The sequence below is a fragment of the Benincasa hispida genome, chromosome 4 (genome assembly GCF_027475165.1).
Source record: "Benincasa hispida cultivar pf3 chromosome 4, pf3_genome.v1.1, whole genome shotgun sequence".
In the NCBI taxonomy this organism is placed as follows: domain Eukaryota; kingdom Viridiplantae; phylum Streptophyta; class Magnoliopsida; order Cucurbitales; family Cucurbitaceae; genus Benincasa; species Benincasa hispida.
Genome location: NC_143481.1, coordinates 69,945,240 through 69,957,239, shown reverse-complemented (window position 1 = coordinate 69,957,239; position 12,000 = coordinate 69,945,240). Strand labels below are relative to the sequence as shown.

The 12,000-nt window shown below is 35.7% G+C and overlaps 1 protein-coding gene across 7 annotated transcripts in view; it reads left to right on the top strand.

Annotated features, from left to right (window-relative positions):
- Positions 1 to 4,199, top strand: part of FANCM (DEAD/DEAH box RNA helicase family protein) — a 76,235-nt gene extending 72,036 nt beyond the window's left edge. For all 7 annotated transcript variants that reach the window (XM_090312971.1, XM_090312970.1, XM_090312969.1 and 4 more), the window contains 6 exons: positions 645 to 737; positions 841 to 1,224; positions 1,344 to 1,766; positions 1,904 to 1,955; positions 2,131 to 2,274; positions 3,449 to 4,199. In XM_090312971.1, the coding sequence (XP_090169097.1) occupies positions 645 to 737; positions 841 to 1,224; positions 1,344 to 1,766; positions 1,904 to 1,955; positions 2,131 to 2,274; positions 3,449 to 3,968 (1,616 nt within the window). In that variant the 3' untranslated portion in view covers positions 3,969 to 4,199. The remainder of the gene's footprint in view (positions 1 to 644; positions 738 to 840; positions 1,225 to 1,343; positions 1,767 to 1,903; positions 1,956 to 2,130; positions 2,275 to 3,448) is intronic.
- The last annotated feature ends 7,801 nt before the right edge of the window (positions 4,200 to 12,000 follow it).

The following is a 12,000-nucleotide window of genomic DNA, read 5'->3' as shown; positions in this document are numbered from 1 at the left end:
GCCCTCGAAGGAGGGAGAAGGAGAGGAGAGCGGAGAGAGCAAACTTTTAATGCCTATGCCTGGTCTAGTATATTGTAAGATGTTTTTTTTTATTATCATAAGTGCCTGTAATGATAATTTTAATTTAGTCCCTGTAACGATAATTTTAATTATATATATATATATTTAATAAAAGCAACAACTTTCATTGGAAAAAACATGAAAGAATATATATAATTATATTCCGGATTGAAACGAGTGAAAAATGTACAGTTACATGAACCGTGTAGTGTGCCTACCCACCTATATTAAATCTTATGAGTTTTTTTACAACCAAATATTATAGGATCAATTGATAATATGTTGTTTCTTGAGTAACGATGGTGTGCACGTACAGTTACATGAACCTGTGGACAACAAATATACATTTGTTCACTTTTACATTTCTCAAATAATGCCAATCTTGAGCGGGAGCTTTAATTATTGTTTTCAATATTTGTGGAAAAGGAAATATTTTTACTCCTCTCCATTTATAACTATTTTGGTGACGATGCCATGTTGAACATAAACTGAACTCATTATGGTGTGGGGTGTTCCTATTAATACTTTGTTAAAAAATCATGATAATTTATTTGCTTATAATGAAAGTTCTGATTATTTTATAGGTTCAATAAATGAAGTCAACGCATCAAAAGCAGAATTAGAAGGGCTTGTGCATCCTGAAGTCTCAGCACCTCCAAATCCCGCAGAAAATAATTGTATTTCTAATTACTGTTCTCCTAAGCATCCTACAATAGGCCTCTTTGGTTTGGGTTTTGTATCAGATGCCATGGGAAATGACCAAATATCATGTTGTTGTAGGTAGTAAATTGTTGAGTTCTTCGGAGCTAGGTTCTTATTGTTTAAGAACTGCTCAGGACTTAATTGTGCCGACTGAAGCTGTCAACGAGCCAACAACTTCTCAAACAAAACTCTCACTGGATGAGGTTTTGTCAAGCCCTGGAACAGATGGTGTAACTGTCTTGGAAGATAAAGCAATTAATCTGATTGAGAAAATTCATCAAGGCACTCTCTTGAAGAGAACTTTTAATAAAGAAGATACTGCCGATGAAAAGCCTGTTTCAGGAATCGAGCCACAATTCCCCCCCGTTGATGAAAGCAGTATAATTGAGACTCAGATTAGTCCTCGTCTCACTAATTTAATCGAAAGTGGTGTTGTACCAGATTCACCAATTGATGATTGTGGTACATGCTATTTCCCAAAACAATAAATTATGTTATATTGATAAAGAGGGTATATTTAACTGTTGTTTCCTTTGTTTAGTGAAGACAAGAATCCGTACTAATGAGGGCTTTATTTTCAGGATATTCTAGACGACAGATATGTGAATCAACTAGTCCTGGGATAAATGAAAGAATTAATTGTAATGGAGGCTTCTGTGCTGGAAATGACGTTTTTCTCACTAGCAGTGAAGGTCGACCTTCTATGCTCGAGGATAATGAGAGTGTGGGTATAAAATCACATGCCTCTATATCTCCTATGGTTGATGAAACACAAACTCCCTTGGCCATTGTTGCAAGCAGTTGTGATAATGAAGATTTGAATTTAGTTAATGGAGGAAAGTTCAGCAGTGTTCAGAAGCCCCGCAAATTCAAAAGATTGCGAAAGGTTGGAGACATGATGAAAAACGAAAACATCGAAAGCACGGAAAAAACTTCATTTTCTCCGTTGGGAAACATGGTCGGAACTTCTAGCACCAGACAATTAAAGAATGAGAAACGTGATGGTATCGTTTCTCTTATAGTTCAGTTTTTGGAATATCCTTGTCAATCCCAATTGTTGTTGAGAGATCTAATACAGCACAATTTTTAACAAATAAGTCTGACCTAGTTGCTAATTGTCAATATCAATTGCTGCATTTAGGTGAAAGGAGATTTGATGACAATGTTAGAGCATTTATTGAGGAGGAAGCTGAGTAAGTCCATAAATTACCTCGTTAGAAGGGAAAAAAAACTAGTAAAAGAGTTCAGTGTTCATATTAAATTTAAATTATACATTTGTTAATAATATGATAGTTTTACTTTGAGTGCACAAGTTAAAAGGAGAAGATACAGTTGTGAATTTCTGCTTCATTTCTTGTTGGCATCTAGGGTCTCTTCGGATGCTACCGTATCTGAGGACGAAGATGACAAGATTAAGAGCTCGTTTGATAGTTTCATAGATGACAGGGTTAGTGCTAGTGCCACATGTACTCAAGATGAAATATGCAGACCTGATATGATGGCAATTTACAGGTTTCTATAAACTTCATAGTTCTCTGTTATTTAATTGAGATGGATATGGCATTCTCTCATTATGCGATAGAGTGGCAGATTTTACCAGAATGCCTTAGTCTAAGAAACATTAGTGACCATTCAACTTTTTTGTTTTTATAATTTTATAAGAAAGTGATGCGAAATCGACAAGTAAATAATATAGAAAACGTAAAAGAATAGAGAAGATTGACACACAGATTTACGTGGTTCACTAACAGTGTGTTAGCTATGTCCACGGGACAGAGTGAGAAAATTTTTATTAGAGATAATGTTAAGGCGCTTCTAGGATTAGAGAGTTTATATAGTGTACTTCTCTAAACCTTAGGGTCGTAGTTATAAATAAACCATAAATAATTAAATATTCAAAATACGAATTTAAATTAGGTTTAGGGATCTCATACGAGATTGTTCGAAGCGCCATATAACAGATTCAAGGCATTCTAATAGATATGGTGATAATGTGTTGCAAGAGAAGGATATAAGAATTGGAACTGTTTGGGAAAACTGATTATTTGCAAGGAAGACAATTTTGGAATGAGATTAATCAAATACCATGATTAGTGAAAAAGATAACACTTAACAGTTTAACCCTTTGAATTAGTGTAGTTTCACTCTGGTTAGCGCCTCATGTGCTGATTGGGGTTTTGGCTTTGAGGGTGGAATAAGAAGTTTCGGGGGCTAGAATGATAAGTTCAATAATTTTGCATGCTTTTTCTTATTTAGAGCCTTTTTGATATCTTAATCACTAGGCTAGGAGAACTCTAGTTCGGCTTTTTGGTCATTTCCTTTGATTTGTGAATCTTTTCCCGCTCATCATATGATTTTAAAATTAAGAACAAAATCATCTTTTTTTTCTTCCTGTTCTTTAAAATCCATTGAACTTTAGGAGTAATTTTTTCCTCCTTGCCTCTGTATAAGCAGTCTCTTCGTTGCATTACATTAACACAGACGGTTTTTTATTATTCTACATATCCTATCATGTGAAACTTGAAATTTGATAATAAATTAGTGAACATTGAGGAACCTGCTATAAAAAACCTTTAACTTGTGACATTCCAAAATTGCATTTTCTACTCTATGAAAATTAATTTGGATTCACAAGCTGGAGCTATTTTTATAAATGTTGTACTAAAATTGTGATCTTATATAACAGACGTTCTTTGCTAAGTCAATCACCATTTGGGAGGCTGACTTCACCCCTCGCGACCAGGGTAACTGAAAGTGAAACTTCTCCTGGCAAGACATTGAATATTTTCGAGTCAACTTTAACAGGCAATGTCAATCAGTCTCACATACTGCATTCCGAACATATCAAAATGAACTGTAGCCCAGAAATTGTAATTTCTGCAACTGGTGTCTGCCCAAGAGCGACAGAAGTGGAAATCATGAATAGAAATTCAACATTTTGTGCATCAGAATCTGTTCCTGTACTTAATTTGGATAAACAGTTTGAGTTGGTGGTGGCAGGCAGAGAATCGATAAGCGATGTAGATGTAAATAGAAATCTGTTCATTGATGATGATGAATTTTATGAAGGTATTGACCTTGACGCAGTTGAGGCCGAGGCAAAATTGCTCCTTGAAAAGAAAGTTGAGTTGCCTCAGATAATGGATACCCAGCAACAGCAGAATCTTCATCTTGACACTTCTCCATCCTTTGATCTTGGGATATGACCATTTTTTGTGTCCATGACTTGTTTAAGTACTTTAATTTGCCGGAAAATATAATCAGGGAAGTTTTGTATTATTTGTAGGACTCTTACTAGTCTCTCCTGATTTTCTTCGTGATTAATGGCACATATGCTTAAGTTATGATTTAGTAATTGGGTCGGGAGGAGTATGTAAAAAACAACTACCTACGTTGTTCAAAAGTTATTGAAATAAAAACTATAGTTTTTGTTGTTACTTTATATTTTCTAAACTTTGGAATTATACTTGTATTCTTGTTAAATCTCATCAATAATTGTTGGTGTTAATTTGGTAAATATGGATGCTTAACATATAATTTGAACTTATCGATAGTACCATCAATGAATAGATTGTGATTAGTGGTAAATATGCGTAAGTTATGATTTAGTTGGGTCGGGAGGAGTCTGTTACAAAAGTTATTGAAATAAGAACTTCAGATTTTACATTATGTTTTCTAAATTTTGGTATTAGACTTGTATGCTCATTAAATCTTATCCATAATTGGAATCAGTAAATTCTTGTTAATTTGGTAATTATGGACGCTTAAAATATAATTTAAACTTATGAATCTCATTTTAGTCCTTAACTTAAATCGGTCTGTAGTATAAGGATTAAGGTGGGATACCTGATCTTGGGGACACTACAGATACGGCTCGCTTTGTAGAGGTTTGCAAGTGTTGTAAACTACTATAGATAGTTGATCCTGACCATTCGTGTGGAGACGTGGAGCGGGGGTGTCCTATACAAAGAGTTTGTATAAGACCTGGACCATGAGATGACTAGACTCTGTATATAACGCCTAGAGACTTGCATCTTACCTAAACGACCATAGGTGACACGACCTCAATTCTGAGTGTTTTGTGAACTCCTATCTTTGAGGGCGGTCCTTTGATTAGTATGGGTGAGAGTGGCCAGATTGCTAACTCAACATGCCTATCTTTTTGATCTGGGAGTTGAGAACTCAATCCACAATATGGAATTCACTCATTTCCCGAAGCAGGGATAAGTAGAGAGATTGCTCCCTTAAGGGCTTATTCTAGGGCTTGAACATGGTGACCACAGCTTCTCTTTGGAAGAGAAGACTTAGTCATAGTAGGACTATGATTTATGTTCATTAGAGGGATCAGTGGTACTTAAGGAGACAGATGTAACTACAGGGGCATAATGGTTATTGGCCCAGCTGTACTTACGAGTGATCTGTGAAGGGTTGTCGCACTGTTGATTGGTTAAGATGGACACATAATATATCTGTAGTGAGGAGAGTTCAGCTATCGGTCTTTAGTGGAGTGCCTAGCAGTTAACGGATGGTGGATTCCATGACTAAAGAGTTTAGTCAGTTATTCACGTACCGTTGGAGCTTCGGATCTACAGGTCCATGAGGTCCCCTTGGTAGCTTGGATTCTGTTGAAGGATCAAGTTCTTGGTGTTGATTTGAAATGTTCAAATTGACAAGAGGTTTTTTGATTATATGTGATATAATCGGTATGATGTATGAGATACATCAAGTAGAGGATTGATGTAAATGAGATTTACATTAATTACCATAGAATAGAAAAAGAATTATGGTTTATATGTTTCATGAGATGAAGTATTAAAACTATAGGTTATAAATATAGTATGATAAGTTGGTTATCATTTACGTTTATAATAATATTAATTATTAGATAATTAGTACTTTTTCTTTTAAATAACCAAATGTAGTAGGTGGTTATTAATCATGGTAACCATTAGATTTTAAAAGAAAATCGTTTTTTTTTTTTTTTTTTGAAAGAGAAGTTTTTACAAAAGTTTGAATTTTTTTTGAGTTTTCTCTCCGGCGAAAGGAAACTCACGGAAGTCGTCAAGTAAATACAGATTTATTAAACGACGGCAGGTGCGAGCTAAACAATCGTGCAGTGTTTACTAAATGATCGCATAACTTTGCTATATGATCTCTGGCCAAAGGTAAACGATCATGTAGAGTCTGTCGAGCTAAACGATCGCATAGCTTTTGCTAGACGATCGCATAACTTTATCTAAACGATTGGGCATCGACCTATACGATAGGTCTCCGACTTCTCCCACTTGCCCGGTCATGTACGCGATCGTTGTTTCCTCCGTTCGTCTGCCTCACACCAAGTTCGAATAGAGCCCACCCTCTGGATTCTCACATTGAGAATACCAAGGTCGCCTTGTTGGTGGTGTCAGACTCAACTCGACACCTTCGAGGTTTACTGGAGGCCGTCCATGGTGCTGGAGGTGGCCCCCGCTGGAGGTGTAATACCCTGCACGTTTTTTAGTAATAATGTAATTTCAGTAACTTTATTATTTGGAATTTCAGTAATTGTTATTAGTTGGAAGACATTTTTGGAATTTTGGACTTCAAGTGTAAGTGTGGGAATTTAATTGTTGGCGTGAAATTATTCAAATTGAAAATTAATGGCAGGAATTAATTTTCTTTTGAAACAGAAAGGCATTTAATAGTATAAAATGGAAAGGAATTAAATGTAATTATATTTATTTCCCTTTTTGTTTTATTATTATTATTATTGTTTTTTTTTTTTTTATAAAAAGTCAAACCCCACCCCCCTTTTCTTCTTCACGTTCGTGAGCCCTCCGACGCCGCCCAAAGCTGCCGCATCAGTTTCTTCTTCATGAACTCCGTCCGCTACTGGATCTATCGATTTGGGTAAGATTTCTGCCGTTTGGGTTTGTTTTCGGTTGATTCTTGAATACTCATTTACTTTTAGCATCAATTGGTTGATACCCATTGTGTTTCAACTTTGGATTCACGTTTGTGATGGTATTGAGGTGTTGTTCAGTGAAGTTGGAGTTTATTTTAGCGAGTTTTAGTAATTTTATGCTTTGATTACCCTCTTGTAGATTAATTTTGGTTATTGAGAAATTTTGATAAAGTCATTTGGAAGTGATTTTTGACAAGCTGCATATGGATAATTTATTTGAGACATTGGTAGTGAAGTATGTATTTGATTCAAGCTTTAATCATGTAAGCCTAATTTCAAATTATGATTAGGGGGTTGATTCAAGAATTTCATTCAAGATGAAGAAGAGTTTGGTTTGCTAATTATTCGGACTTAAAATTGGAGGTTTGGAAGGTGAATTCGAATTGGACCACACCTTAGGTAAGGTTATCTGGAAATATTTTTTAATATTTGGGTGTTTGGAATTTGGCCTTAACCATTAATTTTAAAGCTTGGTTTATGTTTAGGCTTGATTAAGGATTCAAGAATTTCACAAAGATTCAATTGCTTTTTGGTTCGACCTAATATCAAGGCAAGTAATCTTACTACTGGAACTGCCCACGGGTCAGGCATTAGATGTATGCTAGCATGTTAAATGAAGATTATGGCAGAATGACAGCATGAAAGATTGATAGTATAATATGATTAAAGTATGTTCTATTACGATATTCGAATTATTTATTTATGCACATAGACACTTGAATGCTAGTATGAGATGGTATGTGCTTCCATGGTTGTATTTGATCTGATGATGTTGAGGTATACATGTATGTTGTAGAACCATGATGTTGAGGTATATGTGTATGTTGTAGAGCCATGATGTTGAGGTTTATATGTACAGTGATGATTATGATGTTGAGATTGTGAAAATGTCCTTACTGATTTGTTAGATGCCCATTAGATTTTGTGTTTCCTTCGGGATTCACCAGTTTGTGTTTCCTTTAGGATTCACCAGTTTGGGCTTCCTTTGGGATTCACCAGTTTGTGCTTCCTTCGGGATTCACCAGTTTGTGCGTCCTTCGGCATTCACCAGTTTGTGGCTCCTTCAGGATTCACCAGTTTGTGTCTCCTTCGGGATTCATCAGAGGTAGTGGGCATACTTAACTACAGTAGGATATGACTCAGTCTCCTTTTTATTTCATGTGCATATGTGTCCCATGAGGACTAGAGCAGTTATATGTTTCACCAGAGGTGGGTATCTAGAGAACATAGATGCCCAGCCTGACCCCAGTAGTGGGGTTACTTACTGAGTATTTTATACTCATTTTTTCTCATGTTGTTGTTTCAGGCAAGGGTAGAGATGCACTGGAAATGGACAAGCGGAATTCGTGATCAAGCCACTGGGACTAGTTTTTACGCTTCCGCATCATGAAAGTTAGAGTTCTTTTCATGTTTCTCTTAACTTTTAGTTTTGATTTTTAAAACTTATTTTTAAGAATCGTTTTTCAGACTTATTTATTATCCTTTATGATTTATGGGTACCCTACTATTGTTTTAATATTTGAAATTAATGAAAATTTTTTGAACTTACCTTATTTAATTAGCATTTATTTCACCATAACCGAGTGTCGTTTTGAGTTCCATGCATGCACGTATTTAGTAACGATCTAACTTAAGTCCTAGAGGGTCGGGTCGTTATAGTTGGTATCAGAGCCCATGTTTTGGGTTCTGTAGATTGACTTACTATGTAAGTCTAGATTGTCCCATTGGCCCATGAACGGATTCCTCGTCATCGCCAGGTATGTCCTATCAATTTCAAGTTTTATGATAGTTGTACATTAAAATATTTGTTTAGCTTAAATGCACCAATTATGTTCTAATTCTAGGTCAGTGACTCGTTAGAAGTTATTATAAAAGGATTATCAGGTATGACACTACAAAAGGAGGAAAATAAAATAAAATAAATTATGAGGTCACTTGGCACTAGTTTATCTCATGAAAATTATGTTAGAAATGAACAAAGATATATACCTCAACTTAGAGATCTTAAAGATTGATACAACTATGTAGAGTTATGATAGTTTAGGAATGAAGGTATTTAATTGTTTAAGCCAATGAATAAAATTATTGAGACAAGAATTGATCGAGGACTAGTGTTATGTTTTTGTGTTGGATAGTGCAATCGGTGGTAGTATAAATACACAGGCTAATACTCAAGTATAAGGTTAAAAGTTGTTTTATGAATAAGGAGAAAAAGAAGAAGAGTCTATAGATTTATTAAAGGTTTTGAGATATTAAAAACCCAACATTTCGAGAAGAATTTTAGAAAGGATTCGTAAGTCATAATCATTTGGGTAATACTACAACTTGATGAACTAGGAAAAGTATGTGTAACGATATAAAGAATTCTTTTGGAATATCTAGCTAGGTAGATGTCATTAAAGGAAGCTAAAATAGTTGGACATGACCTTGGACTTAAAGGGGTTAAAGCAAGGTGTTATTTGTTTAGGTTGAAGGATTATTTTAGTATACCTAGACTAAACCCAGAGCCTTATTGTGTTAAGGAGATCCAAGTTAGACAGATTTGAAGAAACAAAAGTCTTTTGGAGTTAAACGTATGCAAATTGGCAAAGGGGAATTTTACAAGATGGAAATTCTTAGTGAGAGAGATAAGATTTATGGAGGAGTTAAGTAAAATATAATTTAGTAAAGAGATTATGTTCCACATGGAAAGTGGAAAAAAAAAAAGGGAGGTGTCTTGAATTTTGTGGTTTTATCAGAGATAAGTGTGAATGAGAGAAAAGTATCTAAGAAAGTTTACTCTTTTGGAAAGAGAGAGAAATTTAATGTGTTCGAAACTCCTAGTTAAGTATGGTTTGAAGGCTTGATAAGAGGGGTTACAAGGTATTTATTTTGGTGCAAAAGAAGAATACCTCATTATCATGTGGAACTTTAGGACAATATGTGTTAGATGGAAAGATAGCTTATGTAGGTGATTGATATGGAACTTTGTTTTAACACAAGAATCTGTTACCAAAATAGAAGGTTGAGAAGGGATAAGTTAAATTGGAGTTACTAGTAACAGTAGATGTTCGAGAACTATTGATATGGTATGTTGAGGCTTCATTAGTTAAGACGTAAAACATTGAGGGCATTAGTAAGATTTAAGGGATTTTGACTTTGTGTGCAAGTGTTGGAAACATGAACTAACAAGACCATCAATTTGATTGAGAAAAGAAAATAATCCAACTCGAGGTAGACAATAATGGTATATGCACAAAAGTAAGTAAGTTGGATCTTCCAATATAACCATTGGTATAAGGGATAGACTTGGCAATAAAGTTGAGTTGATAGTAAGAAGTTACTAAAAGTGGGTTTGGAGCATTACAAGATAGTATGTATTCTCTTGCATGGGCAATGAGTTAACTAGCTTTAGGGAGTACGAGTAATCCAAGCCAGGACTTATGAATCAAGAAGGTTTTATCGTTAAAAAAAATGACTTCAAGGATCAATTATGGTTATTACGAGGTTATGAAAATGTGTTATCAATTGACTTATGCTTTAGCATCTAAGGACTTCAAAACCTCATTTTCAGAGGGATTTTTAGATTCATCTGCAACAGGGTCTAAGTAATGATATGTGATTGTTTTAAGGCTAAAGAATAATATGAGGATTAGCTCAAGCAAGTTTTATAGCCCATGACAACATAGAGTCTCATGATGAGTTTCTCATGAATGTGAGACTTAATTAGACAGAGTTATTCTCAGACATGTAGACCCTAGGAAAGACATCATAGTTGGCGTTTCTAGAGTAGAAGTAGTTTTCAGTTGACTAGATTTGTTCTGGTATGTATCTTGAGATGACGCATTATATAGTATGACCAGTTTCTTTACTGCACATATGAAGTTTTCCCAGTGACAAAATGGTAACTTCAAATGTATGTTTTTAGGATATAAGACTTTCTTAACTTCATGACCCTTTTTATAGTTCTCAGCTCGGACGTGTAGAAGTGTTGTTGATTTTCAACATCTTAAGTTTCATAGTTATTTATGGAAGGGGTTGTTAAACCTCTTTTGGTACTAGATTTAGCTATGTCAAACGATGACCCTCGTTTTGCATCTAGTTTTTTTGAAGAGTCTCCAGTTAGCATTGGGTACTCGATTAGAATTTGGTACAATTTTTCACCCATAGATTGATTGTCAAATAGAACGTTTGAACCAAATATTAGAAGATATGTTGTGCGCTTGTGCACTAGAGTTTTCAGGGAGTTAGGACTCTCACCTGCATTTAATGGAATTCACATATAATAATAGCTATCCCTCAAACCATACACGAGCATGTAGTCCCTCGTTCTTCGAAGATACTTGAGGATGTTCTTCACTGCAGTCCAGTGACCCTGGCCTGGGTTAGACTGATACCTACTTACTATGCCCATAGCATAGCAGATGTTTGGACGAGTATAGAGCATCGAGTACATCAAACTGCCAATGGCAGACGTATATGGGACCCGTCTCATTTCCTCAACCTCTTGAGGTGTCTTAGGACACATTTCCTTAGACAAAGTGACTCCATACCTAAACGGAAGTAGGCCCCTCTTGAAGTCCTGCATTGAGTACTTGAGCAACATTTTGTCAATGTACGATGCTTGAGACAGTGCTAGCACTTTGTTCTTACGATCCTGAAAGATCTAGATTCCTAGATCAAACTGAGCCTCTCCCAAATCTTTCATTTGGAATTGGGTCGCAGCAAGTTCTTAACTGCAGTCAGTAGACCTACATCATTCCCAATGAGTAGGATATCGTCTATATACAAAACTAAGAAGACTACTAAGCATTGATAATCTTCTTGTAGACACAAGGTTCATCAACATTCTGGTCAAAGTCATATGACTTGATTGCAGCATCAAAACGTATGTTCCAAGATCAAGATGCCTGTTTCAGTCCATAAATGGACCGTTTCAGTTTGCAAACCTTTTTCTCTTGACCTTGGGCGATGAATCCCTCGGGCTGTACCACATAAATGGTCTCCTCAAGATTGCTATTCAGAAAGGCCATCTTGACGTCCATTTTCCAGATCTCATAATTATAATAAGCTGCAATGGACAGGAGGATGCAGATCGTCTTTAACATGGCAACAGGCGAGAAAGTCTCCTCATAGTCGACTCCCTTTACTTGGGTATAACCCTTTGCCACAAGTCAAGCCTTAAAGGTTTGTACCTTTCCATCAGCACCTCATTTACGCTTGTAGATCCATTTACAACCTATAGGGCAAACCCCATTAGGCTGATCGACAAGATCCCATACTGAGTTGAAGTACATCAACTCCATCTCGAGATC